Source organism: Pelodiscus sinensis, chromosome 3 (genome assembly GCF_049634645.1).
Source record: "Pelodiscus sinensis isolate JC-2024 chromosome 3, ASM4963464v1, whole genome shotgun sequence".
In the NCBI taxonomy this organism is placed as follows: domain Eukaryota; kingdom Metazoa; phylum Chordata; order Testudines; family Trionychidae; genus Pelodiscus; species Pelodiscus sinensis.
In genome coordinates, this window is record NC_134713.1 from 198,187,930 (window position 1) to 198,213,080 (window position 25,151).

General features: G+C 42.6%; 1 protein-coding gene across 1 annotated transcript in view; it reads left to right on the forward strand.

The window, feature by feature from the left end:
- Positions 1–65: 65 nt before the first annotated feature.
- Positions 66–25,151, forward strand: part of HNRNPLL (heterogeneous nuclear ribonucleoprotein L like) — a 45,141-nt gene continuing 20,055 nt past the window's right edge. Inside the window, exons 1-7 of the mRNA XM_075925834.1 lie at positions 66–370; positions 12,815–12,933; positions 13,697–13,934; positions 16,892–16,977; positions 18,493–18,589; positions 18,673–18,745; positions 24,678–24,749. Of these exons, the coding sequence (XP_075781949.1) occupies positions 182–370; positions 12,815–12,933; positions 13,697–13,934; positions 16,892–16,977; positions 18,493–18,589; positions 18,673–18,745; positions 24,678–24,749 (874 nt within the window). The 5' untranslated portion in view covers positions 66–181. The remainder of the gene's footprint in view (positions 371–12,814; positions 12,934–13,696; positions 13,935–16,891; positions 16,978–18,492; positions 18,590–18,672; positions 18,746–24,677; positions 24,750–25,151) is intronic.

Consider the following 25,151-nt stretch of genomic DNA (forward strand, 5'->3'; position numbering starts at 1 on the left):
GCGCGGCGCGTGACGGGCAGGTCGCTCGGCCAGTCCTAGCGCTCCGCTCCAGCAGCCGGCCAATCGGCGCCGGGGAGGCGTTGCCCGGCGGCCGGTGCCGGAGCAGGGAGCGGCGCGCAACGTTGCCGGTGCTGCTGTTGCTGCGCGGCCGAGCGACCCCCCCATTGTGTGCGCCGCCGCCATGTCGTCGCCCTCGTCGGCCGGGGAGCAGTACGAGGAGGAGGAGGACGGCGCCTACGAGAGCCAGGCCAAGCGCCTCAAGCCCAGCGCCGCCGCCGAGGAGGGCGAGATCGAGTACGGCGGCGCCGAGGAGGGCGAGGGCCGCCGGGAGAAAGCGCCGGGCCCCCGCGGCGGGGGCTTCTCGGGCGGGGTGAGACGGGGCAGGGCGCCCGCTGCGGGGGCGGGCCCGGGGGGGCCCGCTGCGGGGACGGGCGGGGCGGGCCGGGGCGGGCCCTGGGGGGGTCCCCGGGGGGGGCTCCCGGGGGGCGGGGTTCCCGAGAGGAGGGGTTGGCTATTGCTCCGTTCCTGCTGGATGATGCAGAAAAGAAGTTGGCGGGAGCAGCGGGGGGGCTGGGGGGGCCAGGGAAGAGCGGCTCTCTGCGCCCCTGGCCTTTGGGGGGGGTGGCCATCCCTGGAGGTGTGGCAGGGAAATGCTGTTTGCCCCTTCTCCATGGTGAGAGACAGGAGGAGCTGCTGATTTTTCCCATCTGGGGGGGAGGGGTGATGCTCGCTATCTTACCTTTTCCCTCCGCCCTAGGGGAAGGAGGCCAGGCCTAGCTGTAGTCCTGAAGGGGTAGAGGAGATGGTCTGGTTCTGTGTTTCATGGTGAGCCATGCTGCCATTTGAGGTATAGCCATCACAGCCCTCCTGCCTTCTCATTGATGGCTGTAGCTATGAAACCTGGAAGGAGAGAGAAGGGTTTTTTATCTTGCTGTCTTGCATTTTGTCTGGCAAGTTTAGCAACATACCCATAGATTTAGAAGAAAACAAACAACTAATCCTTCTACAATGCAAATGTCTGAGCGAGTATGCATTTTACCTGGCTCCCATGATTGTTGCGTGTGCCTATTTGTAGCCAAATAGTGAAATGGTGTCTTTTCCACATATCTGCACTGGATTTCTTAACTATCCAGTTTGTTTGTGTGAATTTTTTTCTGTGTCAACCTTCATCCTTGGAAAAAGGATCAGATGAGATGATCATTACTGTTCAGTAGAAAACGTTGAAGTTCAGGAAGCCTTTGAATGTTGGTTTGTGTTTAAAAAAAAAAATTGTTCTGCACCAGAATATAGGAAACTGAGTTTGGTGTTGTAACGCTAGTAGGGTTGGGTTTTTAGGGGGTGATGAGAGAGAGTTGGCATTGTGAAAGATTCTCTGCTGGTAGTGTCTCTTCATCCAGTGAACTTTCTGATGGCGACAGCACTAAATCAATTAGGAGAAAAAAATCCAAAAGTAAACTGCGTTATTGGTACACCATTGAAAATTAGCTTTTGAGTGCTGTAATTGACTTAGCAAAGCAAGCTTTAATGCACAACTAGATGGTATTTCTGTGTTTGGATGTAACGTAACTTTAGAACACTGCATCTGAGAAGTCCAAAATGTTAGTAAGTTCCATCCGTGGACAGATTCCATATTGATTTTGATGAAAGCTGGAAAAACCTGAAGTTGGAACTGGGGGGTCAGATGGCACCCAGGCATCTGGTTCGTACACTCATCAGTTTCATCCATTTGTGTAATCGTCTAGAGATCAAAGAATTGATTGATGGGAGCTGTTAACACTTTCCAACATAATATCTCATTTCAGCTCTTCCCTTTCAGTACTATTTAAAAATGTTGATACCCTTAAAGTTTTTTGCCTGACAGATAAAAAGTAGTATGGGTGTGAGAGAATGTTATGGACAGTGAGGTGGCGCACAGAGCCCTTGCCATGTGGGCAGTGGAGAACACAGGTATGGAAAGGATGTGGCTGAAGGACTGCACCGGATGATATATTGAACCTGTGACATCACGGAAGAGAGGTTGCAGAGTCTCTGAAATGGTGATGGGAGGGCTGTATGCCTTATCTTGTAGAAGGTAATAGAAGAATGCAAGTAGTTCCTGGTTTGTGCAGTGTGCTTAGCATACACATGCAACGGTGTGCAAACCTGTAGTGTGTAAACAGGGGAAAAAGTTGCTTGCCTTACGATTTTGCTATATTTATGAAGGAAAGAAAAAAGAGGTGGTGTTGAGAAGAGAACCAGTGGTGTAGGAAATGTAGCTGCCCCCCTGGAAGCCTCCTGCTTGTTGTGCAGGATATGGGGGGGAAGAAGAGGGAGGGCTGATGTCTGGGTGTCCCTCCTCCCCCCACTCCTGTACCCCATCTCCACACAGAGAGAAGGGTGATGGCGGGGGGGGAGCTTGGCAATGCAAATCTCCATCACTCTTACACACTGCTTGTGTCTGTGATTCTCACAAACACACACTGTCCTTCACTCTCATCTTCCGACCCAACACATACATGGGAGGTTGTTGTTACTACTTTTACTGCTTGCAAAGTGGGTTATTTTTGCTTTGTGACTGGTCTGTGCATTTCATAATTTTCATTTATCTTACGCTTAAATTTAATTTTTTGAGTAGTAAGTTCTAAAATGCCCAACCTGTCGTGCCTGGAGTAATTATCCCTATGTTAAATGCTGCTCTTGGAAGTGACTGGCATGTCCTTACAGCCCCTGAGAAAGACAGAGCGGTGGGGGGGAGAGGCGATTGTCTCCACACGCTGTCCTTGCCTGCAGACACCACTCCTGCGGCTCCCAGTGATCAGTAATGGGGAACCATGGCCAGTAGAAGCTGTGGGCTCAGTGCCGGTAGACGAGGGGCAGCACGTGGCACCATGGAGCCATTGCTGTGCATGCCAGCTGCTTTCAGGACTGGTGCAGGGCCAGGGCAGGGGTAAGTCTGCCTTAACCCCACTGCTCCACCACCCGGAAGCTGTCTGTTACATGGTTCCCAGCCAGAGCCTGCATCCTGAACTCCTGTGGCAGCCTTGAACCTCCTCCTGCACCTAACCTCCTGTCCCAAATGAGTTCCCTGCACCCAAAAGCCTTCCTTAAGCTTGCACCCTGCAGCCCCTCCTGAACCGCAATTCTCCGCCCTAGGCTAAGCCCAGATCCCCTCCCACACTCCAAACTCCTTGGCCCAAGACCAGAGCCTGCAGCCTAAAGCCCTACCCCAGCCTGGTGAGAGTGAGTGAGGATGGGAAAGGAGGGGGGATGGAGTGAGCAGGGTGAGGTCTCGGATAAGGGGTGGGGCAGGGCCTCAAAGAAGGGGAAGGAAGGAAGTGGGGCAAAAGTATTTAGGTTTGAGGTAGCTCTTACATTGGACTTGCATTGAAAAAGTAATCTTGTGGTTAAAAAGGTTGGAGACGACTAATCTAGTCGCTTTGAGCTTAAAAAAAGGGGGGGCAAAGATGTGTACGAGGAAGAAGAGACGAATGATGAGGTAAAAAAACTCAAGAGTTTGTGAGACTACTGAAAGGGAAAATACGTGGGGGAGAGAAAAAGTGCAAACCAGCGAGACCAACTGAAAGACAAAAAATGGAATAGAAATTAATAGCAAAATGTGAAGATTTATAGAAAATCTGAATTGGGGATGTAAGAGTTTAACCGTTTCAGTGGTTAACCAATAAGAACTGCTGTTTCCATTACAATTAAACTCTCAACCAATGTGCACCAGCTGCCTCCCCACGCTGTGATCTCTGCAGTATCAGAACCTGCAGTGTGGGGCAGCAGCCGACTCCCTGGCTGTGCTGTGGGCTATACGCTATAAACCTTATATTGCAGGGTGTGCGCTGGCTGCTGGCCATGCTCTGGAGGAGCCGACTGTGCTGCGGGCTCTGCAGTATAAGCTTTATGCTTGCAGAGCCCACGGTGTGTGTAACTGCTAGGATTTTTAACAGTTACTAGGAGTGTTAAATCCCATTTAATTATTTAACCGGTTAAATGTTAAGTGTGCCCAGTTAACTGATTGAACGGGAGCCAGACAGCGGGAGGGGCTGATCTGCCCACTCTCGTCACATTAGAGTGGCCCCTGCACTGCCATGGGCAGGGGCTTCTCTAGCCCAGCTGCTTTTACCCCCCAGCCTGCCCCCCCAGAGCCATGTCCACCACCTGCCTTTTAAGCCCCACTCTCTCCACCCCACCCCCTTGCTTCGGAAACAGATGACAGCATGGGAGGTAGAGAGGGCAGTTGGCTCCATGGGAGTCATTGCCCTCCTTCTCCCCCATGTAACTGCTGAAAATATAAATAAACATCCTGAGTGCTAATGTGTTCTCAGTAGTGACAGATGGCAGAACAAGGAGCCAGGGTCTCAAGTTGCAGAGGTCTCGGTTGGATATTAGGAAAAACTATTTTATTTAGACAATGGGGAAGCTCTGGGATGGGTTCCCTAGGGAGATGGTGGAATTTCCATCCCTAGAGGTTTGTAAATTCCGGCTTGACAACCCTGGCTGGGATGAAATAGTTGCCGTTGGCCCTGCTTTGAGCTGGGCTCATGACTCCTTGAGGTCTCTTTCAACCCTGTGATTCTGACTGATGTTTGTTCTGGAAATTAAAAGCTTCTTGACTTAATTCTCAATTTCAGGTGTATTTACTGCTGAGTAAAGTTGGTAGTACTAATTAATTTAGTCTGCTGTTCTTGGTGCAGGAAAAGATTGTCATGCCAGCGGCCTGGGTGGAACTGCTGGGAAGCAAAGGAGTTGGTGCAGAGATACCTCAGTGTAAAAAGGGAATGTTCATATTGATAACAAGCTCTACACTAACCTGAAAGGCGTGGTTTTTGATGGTGTCAATCTACATATGCTATAAATAACTGCCTTTTTATGTTGCTTAGCTGCCTTTGCTGATGCTGATATCAGTGGGTCAGGATACAGTGACCACTAGAGCAGTGGAAATACAATTCATGGCCATGTCCTGAATAGCTACAGCGTACAGCACTGACAGTGATGACTGCTTTTTCAGACCATTTGTTTCTTTTCTTGGATTGAGGATTATTTAAGGGGGAGGTCTTTTACAACAGCTCAGCTATCTTTCTTCTGCTATATATTTTAGAGAGTGATTCTGTCTGTACAAGGACTCCTAAACAGTAAGAGTTAGGACTACCAAATTTGGTATTGAGCTGATTTTTATCATAACTTAAAGCAAGGTCAAGGTTTGGTTGTGCCAGGACAATGGGATGTGCCTGGAATGGGACTGCTTTTCATAAAACCAAACAGAAAAGAGACAGAATCACCAAGCAGATGAAAGGGGCTGGCTGGGGACCTGACTCCTGCACCCTCCTAGTCCTGTGCTCTGAGTCCCACTCATCTCCCCAACCTTGATTACTACACTAGGCCCCTGTCAGCCCCTCACCACCCCAATACTGCCTCTTTCATTCTCAAAAACCCCAGTCCACTGCCCTGAGCCCCCTACAGCCTCAAACAATGCCTTTTTTAAGAAATCCAAAATAAAAATTAACTTCCTAAAAATAACACTGCTTTTTTAAAAAAAAAAATACAATCATTTAAATAAAGCATATTTTTTAATTAAAACATAATTGAGTTATGTGGCTTCCTGACTTAGGGCTGAACTATATAGTTTATATACTTCTGCAACTACAGTAGACTTCCGATAATCCGGAACCTATGGGACCTAGGTGGTGCCAGATTATCAGATATGCCGGACTGTCAGGAGGTACTCTAAGCTGGTTTTATATATATATATATATATATATATATATATATATATATATATATATATATATATATATATATATATATAGTGTGTGTGTGTGTGTGTGTGTGTGTGTGTATATATATATATATATATAGTGTGTGTTCTTAACCCTTTGTATTGTACATACTGTATACAGTGTACTGTAACGTTTTAGTTTTTTTAAGCCTTTTTTACCCTTTTTGCTCAGTTCAGCTTCTGCCGCTGTTACCTTGTGACTCATTTTTTGCCGAAGCTCACTCACTAGGCTCTTGCCATTTTGATGCCGGACTATCAGGAGTGCTGGACTATTGGATGCTGGACTATTAGAGTTTTACTGTATATTGATTTAATTAAAGCAGCACATCCCTAGTGTGGACATCATTACTAGAATGACCATAATGGGTCAGACTAGTGGTCTGTCTAGCTCAGTGACCTATTTTCCAAAAGTGGCTGATATCCACTGAAACATTTGTTAAATAAGTTAATTATTGAGTGATCCAGCCCCTGTCATCCAGTTCAGCTTCTGGCAGTTTTGTAGACTCATAGACTTTAAGCCCAATACAGACAATCATGATCATCTAGTCTGGCCACAGAACCTCATTCATCCACTCCTGTAATAGACCTATAAACTCTGACTGAGTTACTGAAATCCTCAAATCATGTGCTTAAGCAGGAGTGGGGAACCTCAGGCCTGTGGGCCGGATGTGGTCCCTGGCTTGCCTTGATCTGGCTCACAAGGCTCAGACCCAGGCCCCGCACTGGGGACCCTGTGCTGGCTCTCCAGCCTCCCCACTGCTTTACCGGTGGGGCTGGAGCACACAAAATCTAGTAGATTGCCCCCCCCCCCAGGCTCTGGTGTGTGAGGAGAATGTGAGGAGTATCTTTCTCCTCAGTCAGGGGCCATATCAGTGAGGGGTTTGATTTTAGGGTTGGGGTGAGAAACCCCTAACTGATTTTTTTTCTCTGAATCAGTGGCCCTCGACCCAAAAAAGATTCCCTACCCCGTGTTAGTTTTCAAGTTACAGAGAATCCACCATTTACTCTAGTTTCAACTTGCAAGTGACCCATGTCTCATGGTGCAGAGGAAGCAAAACACTCCCAGAGTCTCTGCCAATATGACCTGGGAGAAGATTCCTTCCTGACCCCAAATATGGTGGTCATTTGGACCGTAGGCATGTTGTTAAGAACCAACAATTAGATACTTGAGAAGGAATTTTCTGTAGTAACCCAGAGCCCTCACTGTCTGTCTCATTACTTACTGTTGAAAGTTATTTACTATTAGCAGTCACAGTGGCTACATGCCATTGTGCTATCATACCATCCCCTTCATAAACTTGTCAAACTTGGTCTTGAAACCAGTTAGGTTTTTTGTCCCAGATGCTCTCTTTGGAAGATTGTTCTAGAACTTCACTCCTCTGATGGCTAGAAAACTTGGCCTAATTTCAAGTCTAAACTTGGTGGTGGACAGTTTATATCCATTTATTTTTATGTCAGAATTGGCGCTTAACTTCCATTACTTCTCTCCCTCCCTAGCATTTATCCCTCTGATGTATTTATAGAAGGTGATGATATCTCCCCCTTAACCTTTCTTTGGATAAGCTAAACAAACCAAGCTCTGAGTCTTCTCATGAGGTGGGTTTTCTATGCTTCTGATCATCCTACTAGCCCTTCTCTACACTTGTTCCTGTTTGAATTCATTTTCCTTAAACATGATATGAGACACATGAATTGCACACGGTATTCCAGATTAGGGATGTTAAAATGTGGGTATTTAACTAATTGAGTAGTTGATAGAATTTTTATCAACTAATTGATAGGCAGTCCGGCTCAGTTCCAGCTCACAGCGGGTGCGGGACCAAACCTCACTGCGGCTCTGCAATTTAAAAAGGCAGTAGGAACCGTGCAGCCTGCTCCCTGGCTCCTACTGCATTTTAAATTGCAGCATCACAGCAGGGTTTTGTCCTGCACTCAGAACTGAACTCAACTGGCAGCAACTCCTGTGTGCAGGGGTCTCATTGGGGATTTGGGACTCCCCTGCACATGGGGACTACTGCTGTGAAGCAGCCCCTGCCCACAGCTGGGTTGCCGTAGACATAAGTCGGATCCGCGTAACCCGGGGACTACCTGTATTCAGTTTCATCCCCTTTTTTACTCATTGCAGTTTTCACGGTCCTCCAGATCATCTTACATAATATTCCAGTCTTCTGTATTGTCAGTACTTCCTAGTTTTTTTTCTATCTGCAAATTTTATTAGTATGCTCCCGCTTCTTCTGCCAAGACTATTAAAAGCCAGCTTCCCATGTGCACCCTTCCCCCCTGCACCCTGCTGCCTCTGATACAGAGTCAGTGGGGGTGGGTGCCTGCAACCATGCAGATTAACTAATGAGCCCAAGCTTATTGGTTAACCATGTACACAAGTGCACGTTAACATCTGTAGTCAAATTAATGGGCCTGTGGAGTTCCAGAACACTTTTCCCCCTTCCTTAAAAATTGATACTTTATTGGTAATTCTCCAGTCATAGGATATGACACCCCCCCCCCCCTCCAAGGTTATGGATTAAATTAAAAATCCTTGCTATGAAGAATCCTATGGCACCTTAAAGACTAACAGATTTTGTGGAGGATGGGGGAGTGTGCGCATGTGTGTGTGTTCACTAGCATATCAAAAGGAAGGAGTGCGGCCTGGTCTACACTAGGAGTCTAGGTTGAACTTAGCTGCATTAAGTTGATTTTCTAAACAGCAAGTCCACACCACCAAACCCGTTCCAGACTTTAAGGGCTATTAAAGTCGATTTTTGCGCGACTCACAAGGAGTTACCACAGAATTCAAGCTTGCGTTGTTGAATTGGCAGTTGTGCAGACACAGTGCTTTGAAAGTCAGTGTTCTTGGCCTTCCGGAGGTGTCCTGCAGTGCTCCTCAGTGACTGCTTTAGCCATGACTTTAATTTCTTCTCTCCAGATGAACAGGAAAAGCCCTGGGCAGACAGCACACCTTATCATCAGTTCCCAGGGTCGCAGGCAAGCATCAGAAGCCTATCTTTGGCTGCCCTTGAGTCAAGCATCAACACTTATACTTGAAATATACAAAGAAAATCTCCTTAAATCAAACTCTCAAATTCTTGTGGCATTTTTCTTTCTTTGCCTATTTGTAATTTCAAAGTTACTGTTGATGGAAATATATTAAAATCGGCTTGTGTGTACAGTGAAATGAACATTAACTGACATTTACTATTAATCTAATCCTTCCAAGTTTAAAGCATAATCTTCAGCAGGAGCCATATCATGTCTGAGGGGTAGCCATGTTAGTCTGTAACTTTAAAAACAAGTAGTGCTGTGGCACCGTAGACTAACAAAATATATAGTATCATGAGCAAAACCCACTCAAACTCATCTGAAGTGGGTTTTGTCTATGAGAATTCACAATACTATTTATATATTTTTAGTCTCTTAAGGTGCTACGTAATTTAATATGAATGCTGTAATAGTGGAATGAAAGTGCCTTATACCAGTTTAGCTTATACCAGTTTAGCTTATTTCCCTTCCTGTATGGGCAAACTGCATCCACATGGTTAGTGGTTTGTATCAATATGGTTTTCGGTTGTTACTGTTTGCTTGTGTAGACCAGTCCAAAGCCTCTGTTGCTGCCTGTGCTCTCTTAAAATACTCATTACCTGTAAATCTGTTTTTAGATATTTATCACTGCAACCTAGACAGCCCTAAAACTAAATGCATGAGCATCCTTAGGATTCTTCTTTACTTAGTATTTTTTGTGCTTAACGTCCAGAACAACAATTGAGGAAGGGGAGTGTATGGTGCCAAAACTGTAGTCTGTAGATCACTTGCAGCCCAGTGACTTACCTGGAAAGTGGGAAACAAGGAGTCAGCCAACCTGCTTTTGCCATTGCAGAAAGAGGAAATGGATGGTGCCCTCCGTGATGGAAATGCAAGTAGATTTGCTACCAACCATCAGGAGAGGACAGAACAAAGAAAAGAGAAAGGGAAAATAGAAACTACTGTCTTTCCTCAGCTCTCCATCTTCTTTAAATATCTGCAGCTGAAAGCATAATAAACTCCTGTTTAATTCTGTAACTGTAGCTTTAGACCTCAAAGATAATTCAGGAAATATGTTGTGATTTATGCAAATATAGTTGGTGCTCTTCTCTTGCCGCCGCCGCCACCACCACTCACCTTCAAAGAACACTTGTTTCAGTTTAAAACAATATAATCTTGCAAGTATCTACAACAATCTGCTACTAAAACTAAGATTTCAAAAACAATGAGTCCTTTGGCACCTTAGAGACTAACAGATTTATTAGGGCATATGCTTTTGTGAGTAAAACCCACTTCATCAGATTAGTTGGAGTGGAAATTAGAGGCAGGATTTTACTCCAGAATGAATGCTACACAACCAGAAAATTTACTTTTCAAGTTTACCACCTCCAGGAAATATCCTTCCCCTCAAACAGTCCTGAATCCCTCTGCCCTGCAAAGTCATTCCAGGAAAATTACTGGCACCAGGCTGCAAAGAAGTCATACAAGTAACTGCTTTTTGGGGGAGGTCTAGGTTGGATATTAGTAAAAACTATTTTACTAGGAGAGTGGTGAAGCACTGGAATGGGTTACCTGGGGGACGGGGGGTAGACTCTCCATCCCTAGAGGTTTTTAAGTCCCAGCTTGACAGAGCCCTGGCTGGGATGAGTTAGGATCAGTCCAGCTTTGGGTAGGGGGTTGGAGTCAATGACTTCTTGAGGTTCTTCCAGCCCTATGATTCCTATGTACAGGCAGTCCCTGGGTTACGTACAAGATAGGGACTGTAGGTTTGTTCTTAAGTTGAATCTGTATGTAAGTCGGAACTGGCGTCCAGATTCAGCCGCTGCTGAAACTGATCAGTTTCAACAGCGGCCGAATCTGGACGCCAGTTCTGACTTACATACAGATTCAACTTAAGAACCCAGGCATCCCCAAGTCAGCTGCTGCTGTAACTGATCAGCGGCTGATTCCAGGAAGCCCGGCTGATTCCGCTGCTTTGCTTCCTCTCCCTGGTCTGCTGGAGACCAGGGAGAGGAAGGGCCCTGTTCGTAACTGCGGATCCCACGTAAGTCGGATCCGTGTAACTCGGGGACTGCCTGTATACCCCTGCCTCCATAATTTCCACTCCCAACTCATCTGATGAAGTGGGTTTTACCCAGGAAAACTTATGCCCTAATAAATCTGTTAGTCTCTAAGGTGCCACAGGATTTCTTGTTGTTTTTGAAATCTTAGTTTTAGTAGCAGATTGTTGTAGATACTTAGTTTCAAAGTAATTTATTCACTGGCTAATTTAAAGTTTGCGAATTCTGGGGTTGCTTATAACAATTTCAGTGCCAAAGCCATTTTCAGATTGTAACTGCAGATACTGAGGACAGTAATCTTGGCAATAACAGCTCAGAATCATTTATTCAGAACTCTGGCAGTAGAGACACATTACAGATCTTGCTTTTGCAAGAAACTCATGTTCAATGTAGTTAGTGCACACCTGAGTACAAATAAGTATATAAACCACTGCAAACCCATGTCTGTTTAAATCAATTTCCATGAATTTGCAAGCTCAATAAAAGATTGTAGGAAAGGAAAAGAAGAACTGCTTGAACTGTAAGAAAGACAGTCTTAGAAGCCAATTTACATAACGTTTAAGTGCTTATATCCTGAGGGGAGGGGTGAAGACCCCAGGTGAAGTTGTCTACTCTGTAGTTGGAAGACATTATACTTCTGCATGGATATATTTCCATAAAATAGAGCTGGTTACAGTTACACTGGTTAACTTCACATGGCACTAATCTGCAATGTGGCAGGAGTTGATCACCATAGCTGTTTGTCACAACTTATTTAGTATGCCTTCAATATCTAACTTTTCCTGCTGACTTTGTATCTTTTAGTGTCAGGTTCCCTCCTTTATTAATCTTTTCTGTTTTTAGGTGGAAATTTACCATGCTTGTTCTTACCTCAGAGATGCACAGGGAAAGATTAACTAAAAACTACCACTTCGAATATTGCTGTGCATAAACATAATAATTGTTCTTAAAGGAAAGTTGACTGTGTTTGTGCTAATGATTTGCCATATATAGTTCTTAGTGCAGGCCATTTTGTGGGGGAGGAGGGTGATAGTGAAGGAATTAGTTGAGTAATGAAATTCTTTGATAGCATAATTTTCAGATCTTAAAGCTATGTCCTCAAGACCCTGAATCTTTTCACGTAGTTTATCACAGAGGGGATATGCAAATACCCAGTAGGATCAAAACCAGGATATAAAATATATAATACCTTGGGGGGGCGGGAGGTTAAGTGCCAGCTCCCTAGGTATAGTTCTGATTGTGCAGGTGTAACCCTCAGTGATTAGAGAAGGTCATAATTACATAAAATACAGAACCTGTATTCAGTTTGGTTTTTTTCCTTTGTAATGTGAGAAAATGTTGTTGAAACTCAGTTCAAGAGAGAAGAACTCTGGATGTAAAGAGCAGTTACAAATCTTGCTTTTATAAGAAACACATGCGCAATGCAGTTACTGTACAACTAATTATATAAACAGCGATACAACCACATCTGTGTTAAACATGCAGTCAGTTTCCGTGAATTTGTATGTTCAAAGTGTAAACCTTTGTTGAAAATGTTGGTTCACATTACAGTAATGGATCCCTTTGTCCTCTCTGTGCATCACCAACTAAAATTGGCTTTAACTAGATTGGAAGACTATGAAAAAATCATTCAGCCTTTACTGTGCTCGTATGGATACGCTGTCCTGAACTGTTGAGGAAAATAGTATCTCAGAGCAGAAATCTTTGTAAAATTATGGTTCGCTTCCTAGTATAGAAAAGGTCTTATTAATGCAGGAGACCAAATTTGGAAACTCCCGTCTTGGTTAATTTTTAAGAGAATCTCAATATGCAGCTCAGCAACATGCTTGCTGAGAGAGAAAGAGAGACAGACTTGTTAGATCTTGTGGATGGAGGCACTTTTGCTGGGTGGGAAGTCAGGTATTTACTTATACTTAGTTAACAATAGCTATGTTTCAAATTCTGGTATAAATTAGAAATGTTTTTGTGCTTTTGTTAGGATGTGGGTGGAAGTCATCACAAAGTTTCCGTTTCTCCTGTCGTGCATGTCCGAGGACTTTGTGAATCAGTTGTAGAAGCGGATCTTGTGGAGGCTCTTGAAAAATTTGGAACCATATGGTATGTTGACCAAAATAAAACCATGTCTCTGGTGGCTCAAGGCAGGTTGGGAGCTTTGGTGGTAGGATTGCTTTTGAGAACAAAGCTAAATGCTCTGATAAACTGATTGTGAAATTCCTAATCTCAAATTGGCCATTCATATCAATAATTAAGTCACTAGCACAGGAAAACTGAATTTCTTGACAATGTCTCTAACTGCAGACACGGTGCTTTCTGTATACAAGAAGGCCAATAAAATAAAATCTTGTTATTTTATGTTCAACTTTTCATGTCTGCAGCCAGGCTTTCAATTTTTAACTATAAGAATAATTATGGTAGAATTATAGGTTTCTCCCACTCTTATACAGTGTCGAAGATTTGAGCTATTTTTGCAGGTTTTTTTTTTCTCTTGACTGTGACCTTTTTAAACTGTAGTTAGTAAAACATTTTGGTTTCGAAGTAAAATCTTCAGCTACCCATAGTTCTAGCAGGGTTATTATATCCTTCATATCAGCTAATTGTGAACATGACAAGCTTTACTTAGACTAATGTTTAACTCTATATTTTGAAAATACTGCTTGTGCTGGTTTAATTTTTTGTGCAGACATACTTTATGGATACATGACTTGGTTTAGGGAATAGAATGAAAGTAACTGATTTATGAAAGGAGACCGGACATCTTGCACTAGGGAATTTTTTTTAAATTAACATTGTTTCGTTTGACAAGTGATCTTAAGAAAAAGTATACTAGGAGAACTTATTCTGGTGTTTGTCTACTGCCCAGTTATGTCATGATGATGCCATTTAAACGCCAGGCTTTGGTGGAGTTTGAAAATATAGAAAGTGCCAAGAAGTGTGTGACATTTGCAGCAGATGAGCCAGTATATATAGCTGGACAGCAAGCTTTTTTCAACTACTCTACAAGCAAAAGGATCACTCGGCCAGGGAACACGGATGATCCATCAGGCGGAAATAAAGTTCTTCTACTATCGATTCAAAATCCTCTCTACCCAATTACAGTGGTATGTTTCTTAAACATTTTTTTAAAACCCTTTCAATTTTGCTTTCAGTGTATATATACTTTTTATTGTGATATATATATTTTCATGTGAGCCAAAGAATTATGGGTGTTTGTTTATGCTTTTTAATATGCAGTCAGTTTTGCTGTAATCTTCATTGCAACAGAGAATTCAGGTTGAGGATGTACATCAGACTTCTTCAGAGATGCAGTTAGTGCTTCGGATGCACGAGGGTACAGTTTATAAGACACTGGATGTATAGCCAAACCTGGTAATACTTGCAGAAAGTAAAACAATTTAGCTTACAGGTTTGACTGATTAGTGCCAAATATTCTTGACTCTTCTTTTAATTTTTTTTCATGGTTAACCTTGCCCTTTTCCTCTGAAACTAGCTGCTGCTTGCTTGTGCACTCATAAAATGCAGTACATTTTTAATAATATTTGCTCAAGGCCACTATATTAATATTTGCTCAGGGCAAAGTTAGTATGAGCAGAAAACAGTCCAACATAACTCTCTCAATCATAAATATTTCTAACGGCTTAAAACTGAATGGCATTCCACTTGTTATAGAAATACTTTCAGGGTGTCCTTTAAAAAGTATGTAGAAATTTAGTATTTCAAAATCCAGACCACTGAATCTTTTAGACATTGCAAAACACCTGTGAAGATGAGCACAGCTGCTATTCAATGTCTTTGAAGACTTGTTTTTCTCAGCTCTACACTTAACCCTATTGGGCAATCTTCTGAAAACGTAGGAACAGCCACAGTGGGTCATACTAAGGATCCCTCTAGCCCAGTGTCTTCTGACAGCAGCTAATTTCATCTGCTTCAGAAGGAATGAACAGAACAGGAAATTGAGTGATCCATCAATGATTACTAAAACTTAACTTGCAAGTTAAAACTACTTAGACAATCAGATTCTAAAAAAATCCCAGTTTCTTTTTATTCCCATTATAGGACATGAAGACCAGGAATCTTGACCATGGATGTTGCTTCACTGCTTAACTGCCTTATTTCTAGCCATAGATTGATCTACTAGATTAGAAGCCAAGGCAATAAATTATCTGGGTTTTGTCATATGTCTCAGTATGTTGCCACATAATGTAGCCCTCTTTACTTTTGATACTTCGACATATTGCACTCTCCTGGGTGCAAGATCTCATGCAGAGTGTAGTGAAAATTCCGGATGCCCATTAATTTGTGTCTTTCCCCTTTCCGGAGATGAAACTGAAGTTCTTTTCACTACTATCAAAGATTGGGGATGAAGATGCAGCTTTTATAAAATATGAATTAAACTATGAAGGACAACATGCTTTAGCACTACAAAAACACAATTCTTGCAGTCCAAAGGCTTTCTCTGCATCCAATGATAGGGCAGAAGAGCCACTTGCTGATACTTTGGTTTGGGTAAATATATTTTTAGTTATGTATTCATCATGCCTAAGAGCCCTACTCATAGATCAGAACTCCAGACTGATTGTGTTAAGTGCTGTACAAACAGAACAAAAATATGGTCCGTGTCCCAAAGAGCTTATGACCCAGTATAAAACGAGTCTACAGAAAGGTGAGTTACAAGGAAACAATCTGTGTTGATTAGCATAACATCCCGGCACACCAGCAACCTATCCATGGTCAAGATTTTATGAGCATCACAACAGAGGAGAGTTTTGAAGGAAACTAATGAGTTAATTTTGCAGTTTATACGGAATTCCTCCTGGATGTTAGGAGCAGCATGCGAGAAATCATGGAGATGCTTGTTTTGAAAATTTAACAAGAGGGGCCAATCAGTGATAGAAGTTAATATCTAAACAGAAAATTAGGCTATAAAGGGCCTTGAAAGTGAAGATCAAGCAACTTCTATTTGATGTAATGGAGGAGGAAGAGTCAATGGAGGGATGTGAAAGCGGGTGATACAATCAAAACAGTGACTAAGAAAATCTTTGCAACGGTATTCTGAATAGATGGCCGAAGAGCTAGGTTGCATTGGTCAACCAGAGAAAAGGAAGTTGCAGCTGTCAAGATGAGATCTTGGGATGAAAATTATAGCTATGTGGGTAGATAAGGCAGGCCATGTCTTAGAGAGAGAGTGCATAAAGAACTGGCATGATTGATACAGGCTGAATGTGAGGAGCTAGAGGTCTGTGTTGAACATGAAGCTCAGGTGACAGGCCTGAGTGGCAAGCCATGATGGTGGTGGTGTCCACAGTGACTGAGAGAGGAGGTAGTGGAGAGCATTTGGGGGTGGGATTGAGATCAGTATTAGCCATGTTGGGATGAGTCAGGCTGCGTAAAAATTATAGTTTGCACGAAAGAAAGGAAGGAACTGAGGGGAGAGAGATCTGAGTCATGAATCTGTTTGCCAATGATATTATACAGAAATATGCTGTAGAGAAAGGAGCTCTCCTCCTTCTGTGGCTTGAGCTACATCCTACAGCATGGACTAATACTTATTTGAGAACTACTTAAGGAAGCACTCTCATCAACCTTGTATTGGCCAACCTTTTTACACAGCATGCCTCTGTGTGTGACACCCTCTATAGATTAAATACAAGGATTCCAAATTTCATTTTGATCTAACAGCTCGTGATGCCCAAGTAATAATCCTGTATGTCCATGAGGGTTCACAACCCCCAGTTTGAGAACCCCTGCTTGAGAGATTCTGTATTCTAGAAAATGTGTGTTTTCAATCTTCGTTTGAAGGAGTCGACTGCTCTTGATTGTGATACAGCAACATAAGGAAAAACATCTTTTAAGATTAACATTCCTTTTTATATATATTTAAAATAGCTATAATTTGATAAATAACTGGGTTTATTCATCCTTCTTTGAGATTTAAATGTAGATATAGTAAAAATTACTCCATGAACACACACACATACCTTGACGTCCCTTTTGAACCTTCATGAAAATGTCAAACTTGAAATATCTCACTAAAATAACTTTTCTTCTACATTTATAGGATGTCTTGTATACTGTGTGCAACCCTGTTGGGAAAGTACAACGTATTGTTATATTCAAGAGAAATGGAATACAAGCAATGGTTGAATATCCTTTTTATTGATACTGATTTTTTTTGTTCTCTGCTACAAATGAGACTTAAGCATGCATATTATGAGTGAGATTTTATGTTAATCTTGAGTTCTACAGATTTGACAGTTATTTGGTTGAAGATGCTTTGTCATTTTCAGTTTATGTAGCAAATGAATTGGCACCAAAATATTACCACTTTTAGATCACTTCTTTTCATTGTTTTTAGATACTGTGCTAAAAGTGACCCTTGTGATGAATGTGACAGGCTAATCATTTTAGTGCATTTGGAAACATGTTGTGTTAAGTCCGTTCCTCATTACGAAGATGCTGCAGGCTATCTCTGGTCTACTCTGCTGCGGAATCTAGGCCATCTGGCATAGCAGGCCACTGAACACAGGTGCTAGGAGTCAGGGCATTGGGACACCCTGACACAAGCCATCATCTGGAGTCTCTGTAGGCATTTGATATGCTCCTGTGCTAGTCTCCAGAGAACAAAATCTCAAAATACGTAAATATGATTTTTTTCATCTATCTAGTCTAGCATATTGTAAGGACACTAGTCCTGCAGGCTGTATCTCCACAGCACGGCAATGAAGATAAAGCACAATTCTCTTTAATCTCACGCCACAAATACAGTGTCTTATCAAAAATGTCCGTTGCTTGTCCATCTACAAACAGAATATTTAACTAACATGTTGTTTAACACAAGTCTTTCTCAAACTTCTTTTCCTTGGTTCAGTGATAGAATTTCTTTTGGAAATAACTACTCAAGTCTCTCCCTTTCTAGATCCTCGTCCCTTCCATGCTAGGGTGATAGTTCAAGTCTGTCCTGACCTAACCTTCCACCCCTGGTTTTAGTAGTAGTATGGGGAGACATCAATTCTGACCTTCTTGTTCAAGGATTTAGTTTGAACTTTGTCCTTGCTTATCATGGCACAGTCATGCACCAAATTTGTTGGTAACTTCATGCTTGTCTGCACAAACATTTAGTTTGTAGAAAGCTGGGATGTGAATGTAATAGCTTGTCACAGTGTCTATGAACCCAGCTGACGTGCATTAACAAATGGTGGAGGTGCATAAGCAGGGTTCACACGCAATAGTGTGCAGCAAGATACATTTACATCATAGGTTGCCATAAACTCAGTGTTCATGTAGACAAGCTCTTACAATCAGTTGAATGGCCACTTCTGTTTCATTGTAAGCTGTAGGGTGCCCATTATTTCGAAGCAGGATAAGCTCTTAGCACAGGAGAGACCTGTGAATAAACTAGGGCTTTCCCTGAACCTGCATAGACTGTAAGCAGAATGAGTTTGTTCTTGAATCATCAGACAGCTCAACCTGGACTGCATACACTTCAAAGGAAGGTAGCACAGGCTGCAGCTGAGAACTTGGACTGCCAGTGCTTTTCAGCAGTTTAGTGTGCTTGTTTAAATGTGTCATTGATTGCTAACCAAGTAACTGCAGGCTGCTTTAAAATGTGGATTGCACCATTATTTTGGAAAAACAAAGAAAATCCTTAACAATATTGACGTTTGAATCAGTTCTCTGTGCTCAGAAGGCTAAAGCGGCACTCAATGGAGCAGATATATATGCAGGATGCTGTACACTAAAAATTGAATATGCAAGGGTAATGCTCTGATCTTCTCTATTAACTGTTTTACTGATGAAGTGCATAAGTTCAAGACTTACCCTGTGTTTAAATTTTAACAGCCAACTCGACTTAATGTCATTAGAAACGACAATGATAGTTGGGACTACACTAAACCATATCTGGGCAGACGAGGTAGGTTTTTTATATGTTATAGATGTGTTTGCTTATACTAATGACACTACTTTATACATGGTTAGTTTGTGTAATGCAACAGTCATTTCCATCAAGCTGTTGCTGATGAAAGTTTGTCTTGCAAAGGCCAACATGTAATCCAGGAAAATGTAACATTGAACATTAGTGCCCCCTACTGGTGTACAATGAGCTATTTAGTTCAACAAGGAGCCCACACATGCAAGCATGTTCGCAGCATAAGGACTTGCATTTCTCCAAGCAGCTCTCTCTCTTTGGAGGAGAGGAAACTGATTCCTTACAAACTACAAACTTGCACACTGCTTCTCTATGGAAAGGACTTTTCCCCCTTTGTTGGACAAGGCATTAAGAAGGATAGAGGACTCCAGCAGGCTGACTCTACACTTCATCATGCACTGCATCGGCATCAGCAAAAAGCCCTCTGAAAAAACTCAGACTTGCAATTCACCTTGTCTGCATACTGCATGCACCACCACCACAAGTTTTTAAAGGAGGACACTTAAAGTACTTCAGATTTGCATGGGATGAATATCATGATAGACTGTACCCATTCTGTTCAAGTTTATGTATATTGGTGGTCTTTCCCTTAATTACAATTGCAACATTTAAGAACCTCCGTAAAATGATGAATCCCAGACTTCCTGTTGATCTCGTCTACATTGTTGTAATACTTATCTTATTCCTTCGTGTATTTAAGATAACTGTAGTTAGTCTTTACGGTGTAATTGTCTCATAGTAAGTAAACTGAAGGATTACATTTATCTGTAGTTAACTGGGATTAATAGTACAATATTAAACAAGTCCCCTTGAGTTAATTAAATTTAAGTATTTGAAGCAAGGAAGTGCACACTTGATGCACATGTATCTTGTCTCTTAGGTTCCTAAGTGTGAAAATTAGTCAGAACTTACTGCTTAATAGTGAAAATATGACTCAAAATGTAAAAGACAAATTGCTATGTAGCCTGACTTCTGTAAAGTATTTAAAATATTTTCTGTTTGTAACTGTTCAGTGCAGTGTTCAGTGACTTGTATTCAATAATAGTTTTTCTATAATGTAATCTTTAGAAATCTAGGAGTACGTAACATGAAGGTGGAAACATAACATGTCTAACCAAGGTAGAGTATCTTCAAAGTCTTAAATATGGAAAGAAGGGCTTTGACTTGTATCTGATGAGGTGCACTCTCAAACTTATATTTTTGTAGAAATGTTGGGTGTTACCAATAGTGGTTTGGCTTGTAAAACTGTTGTATAATTAAAATGCAGGTTTTGGATTTTCAAAATGAAGTTCTTGTAAAAAGTTAACAAGGGAGCTACTGTATTGGTTGATGTTAGAATTTCAATATTTGAACCATAATTCAGAAACTTGCTTGTAAGTAGTCAGGAAGTATTAAAGAAAATGAAAATTGAGAAAAAATGTTTAGAAGCTGACAGCAAAGAAACTGAAAGGAATGAAAAAACTACAAAATTAAGTGGATTGTCAGTTTCTTAACCATTGCAATTTGTATTCTGGCTGATGTTTATGGCATCTAGTTTCAAATTGGATAATCTTTATGTAATTAATTAGGTTACAAACAGACACTACTGTATGGACTAAGGGCTCCTCCAGCAAATAACAGTGGGGGATGAGAAGCTTCTCACCAGCATAACTTCTGCCTAAAAACTGGCAAATCTGTTCTTGCCCTTTTTTAAACAGTTCAGTGGCTTGAATATCTTTGTCGTCTACATGTTGACACTACATCCCTTCCTGCTGTGTAAGAGGGGAAGATCTGTACTATCCTTCAGTCCTTTTGTAGCATTATTTTCCTCTTTCTGTAACACACACCGCTCAATCCAGACACTAGATAGGGGAGTGCATAAATAGATGAACTATACCTCCCTGAGCAGTTTTTATCCAGTGAAGCAGGCATGTAGAACAATTACTTACCATAATCAGTAATTTTGTTAAAGTAACCCTGGCAATTCCCACTACTACTTCTCCATACTTCATGTAATGTGCTAACTGTTCAGCATGCACTCTGCAGGCTTTTCACCTTCCCAAAGTTCTGATCTTTGAACTTGATCAACCCAGACTGCAAGATTCTGGCATCAGCAAATAAGATCTTATCCCCAGGAAACTTCATTCTGTGGCTTGGCTTACCACTGTACTCCCCAGCTAAGTCCTCAAGAGACAGCATTTATTTCAGGGCTGGGCAGAATACGGCCCCAGGGCTGGATCTGGCCTGCGGACCACCCTGCCAGGAACTTCAAGCACACACAGCTACACAGCTGCTGCAGTTTAAAACACAGTCCCTGGGTCTCCCTGCTCCACAGGCAGAGGGAGGCTTTGTGCGATCTCCCAGGCCTGTCCTCAGCTCCTGTTGACCAGACACAGTTGGCCAATAGGAAATGACCTCAGCTAATCTGTCAGCTTCGATTGACTGGAAACAGCCAGCAAATCGGAGCTGAGAGATTGGCTTGAGAGACTGGGGCAGTGCAGGCCTCTTTCCCCCATGCAAAGTTGAGAGCCACATGGAGAGAGCAGACTATACTTTCAGGCAGGGAGCCCAGCCTGCCTTGGGGGTGCTGCAGCCTGCTCGCCAGGAGACACATAAACTCCTCCCAGACAGCGCCTGCGTCTGGCCCTCCAACCCTTCCTGCCTCAACTCCCTTCCCCAGGTCACCATCCAAACCCTCTGCACCCCTATCCCGGGTGACCGTTCCCTCCCAGACACTGTACCCCCCTCGTAAGCCCCTCCTCCGGGCCAGAACCCTTTCCTGCACCCACACTCCCTCCCTCACCCTACACTTCAATCCCTGATCCAGGTCCCAACTCCCCTCCTCCACCCAAACACCCTCTGACTCCACAGTGTCTCTTGCGCCCCAGTCCCTTACCCCACGCACCCTTCTGCACCCAACCTAGACCCCTCATACCCTCCACAGAAAAGTGTAGTCCTTGACCACTTTCCAAAACCTTGGAGTGCCCCCCACCAAACATTATAGCCCACCCTGATTTATTTCTTGGTTCTCTTGTAGGGTGAAGTACCCCCAGTCTCTTCCGAAACTCTCAGAAGATCTAGACAATTGTTTCAAAGCTAGCTTGCTTGCCTTTCAGTTTCTTCTACAGTTCCATCTAAACAGCATTGAGGCCATTGTTGAAATCCTGGTCCCACTGAAGTCAATGAGCGTTTTGACTGTTTTCAGTGGAGCCAGGATTCCGCTTCATGTCCATTCATTTTATGGGACAGAGCATTTTCCTGCTTCTGTTATTAAAAATACCCTTTCTGGTTATGAATGGTCACAAGTTCTTTTTTTTCCTCCAAAAGCATTCTTCCCCTGTGCAGGCTTCCTAAGGAATCCCTGCAGCTATGAGAGGAATATGTTCTTGGATTGCATGTATGTTGTCATCGGGTAGCTGTGTGAGGAACTGGCTGAGGAGAGGCCTCTTCTCCTTCTGGTCATTAGAGGACTGACCTTTTTTGCATGTGCCATTTGCTATGAAACCAGTGCTTCATAGGCATTCCCTCTATTAAAGTTAGAACGTTCACAGCTAGCCCTGGGACCAGTTAAACTCTCTGGCTCAAGAACTATCCTCAACATTTTAGGTGGAAACTGTAGTAGGGTCACCAGTGTAGTAGATTAGGATTTCCTGTCATGGTTTCCCTGCTCCGTAAGTGATGAGAGCCAGAAGGCTGCGTCTGTGTGTGCTCAGTGATGTGTGTCATGTTGACCTGTGCAATTAGTCAGCACGGCAGACCATGAGGCTATGTCTGCACTGTAGCCTTCTTGCGGAAAAGCTGATGCAAATGAAGCATGGCATGGAATATCGCCACGCTTCATTTGAGTAATTAATTAGCAGCCGCTTTTGCGCAAAAAGGAGCTGTGTAGACCGCTCCTTTTTGTGCAAAAAACCCTCTTGTGCAAGAGCCATTCTTCCTCAGGCTCTTGTGCAAGAGGGGGGTTTTGTGCAAAAAGAAGCTGTCTATACAGCTCCTTTTTGCACAAAAGCCTCTTGCTCAAAAGCGGCTGCTAATTAGTTATGCAAATGAAGCATGGCAATTTGCCACGCCGCATTTCATTTGCATAAGCTTTTCTGCAAGAAGGCTACAGTGTAGATGTAGCCCGAGAGAGCTCCCAAAGGCCTCAAATCAGATAAGGATCGAAGGTGCCAAATCAGGTTTATTGTTCAGCGAAGTACAGTAATAGTTGTCAGCAGACTCATAGGTACCCATAACAATGGTCTCAGCTCAGTCAGTGGGAGGTCAAACAAGATACACATCCCTTCTGACATGTCAGGTTACTACCCTCTGATGCTACTTAGATACCACCCTGCACCTCGTGGTTCAATTAGAACAGTGGTTCTCAAATTTTTTTGTTTCCGGAGCCCTTTACATGTGTAAAAATGTATGCGGAGCTCCAGCGATCCACTGATTGTGTGTGTTGTACCTATCGATGTTTCCAGTTTGTCGACCTCGCGGAGCCCCTGGAGATGTCTCAAGGAGCCCTGTGGCTCCGCAGAGCACAGTTTGAGAAACACTGAATTAGGACATCTCTGTCCACCATGCCATCATTTTAGATCCTTTCTTGAATCTGGGTCGGTATCTGTGGTGGGTATGGGCAGCAAGGTCTTTTTAACGAGCTGACGGTACCATCCTTTTGACATGTGCTTTCAACTTATGACCAGTACCAGTTACTGTTCTACATCTGGACCTATTGCCAATTAGTGTTTTGCACACTCAGTCCTCTTTGTGCCAAGTTCTGTGCGCAGGGGCCTGCCTCTTGCTTGCAGCTTAGCTTTGTTTTATATTAGTCACGTTTTGTCCATTTTTAGGCCTCAGGCCCCAAACCAGGCCTGTGCTACATGGGCTTTTGTTTCAGGCCCTCCATCTTACTACAAAAACCGCATAATTTCTCATCTCCCATTGTATGCTGTCATAGAGTTTAAGCTTAGCTTAGCGGTTCAAATTACTTAGGGGAAAATGTTTGTTGTAGTGGGTTGGAGAGTCAATTTCCATCAATCATATTCAAGTATTATAATAATTATAGCAAACTTAAACATTCACCACATCTTTGAATACAACACTTCCAGAACAAAATGCAGTGAGTAATGCTCTTTACAATGAACTCCTGCTTACCAAAAGAGAACTTTGGAGTTCACATTTTTTCAGTATGCAGCAGTCAGTAACTAGAAATGACCCTTTTGAAAGTGGTTCACTGTTTCCATCCAGTAATGTTGATCCCTTGCTTAACTTTGCATTGTTATATAAAACAGGTTTGCTCAAAGGACTGTCCATTGTTGAAGTGAATTATTCTGACATTTTACAGCAATTGAACTATAACCTGTGATGCAGCTTGAATAATGTTAATGTACAATCCTTTCAGCACTCCAAGTCAGTAGGTGTTCGTGTAAATATAGAGTACACATATGTAATGCTCTCTGTTTACTGATTGTGAAACCATGTAATACAGGTTGTTGTTGGCTTATGCTGAAACTTCTTGAAAGAAGCCCACTTTGAAAATGTGTTGCTGTTGAAGCTAATAGTAGGATTCAGGTACTGTCTTTCAAAAGTACTGTATTTAAAACTTGTTTTTAGACATGCATAGGTAAATCCTACTCTGACAGGTTACCTGTAGTATTGCGAAATGGCAGTTTAGGAAAATGTTCAAGTATTCCCATAAATTTAGTGTCTGTACTTTCTCTTTGCCCCCCCAAAAAAACAAACCTCAAGTGGAATTTGCTATGCAGATAATGTCGTCTTAATTTTGGTGTGTTCTGATGACAGCTTATGTTTAAAAACTGATTTGAATGCGTAATTTTTTTAAGTTAACCTTCAATCAAATTACTTTTTCCCCCCTTATTAAATGAAACTAATATCTTAATTTGAGAGCTAGCTATACCTGTTGGTTTTTTAAAACTGCTTTTTCCCTGTATATTAGACAGAGGGAAGGGCCGCCAGAGGCAAGCCATTTTGGGAGAACACCCTTCATCATTTAGACATGATGGCTATGGTAAGTTCTGTAGGGTTGCAGGTGGTTCGTGGCTTTTCATTTTGTTTTTTCTGTGGTGGAATGTTAGATATGTATAGGTGACACTTGAAATACTATCTGCATAATCTGAGGCTTCTCTAAGCTTCTGCAGTTTGTCAGTATTGCTGTTGCACGGGTGCTAATGTCAATCCATGATGCTTATGAAACCTGTATTGTTTTGTTGCTTTTGATTTGGGTTTTTTTTTCTTCCCAGTTCAAATGTATTCCTTTGGATAATATCCTCTAAATTGCCACCACCCTGGACTATGATGATCTTCACCAAGATTATTACAGTGCAGTTTAATAAGTGATATCTATATAAATGTTTGTTACATGAAATGGTTGCAGGAAAATGTTTGTCACTTTTTCAAACTTGGCATTCAA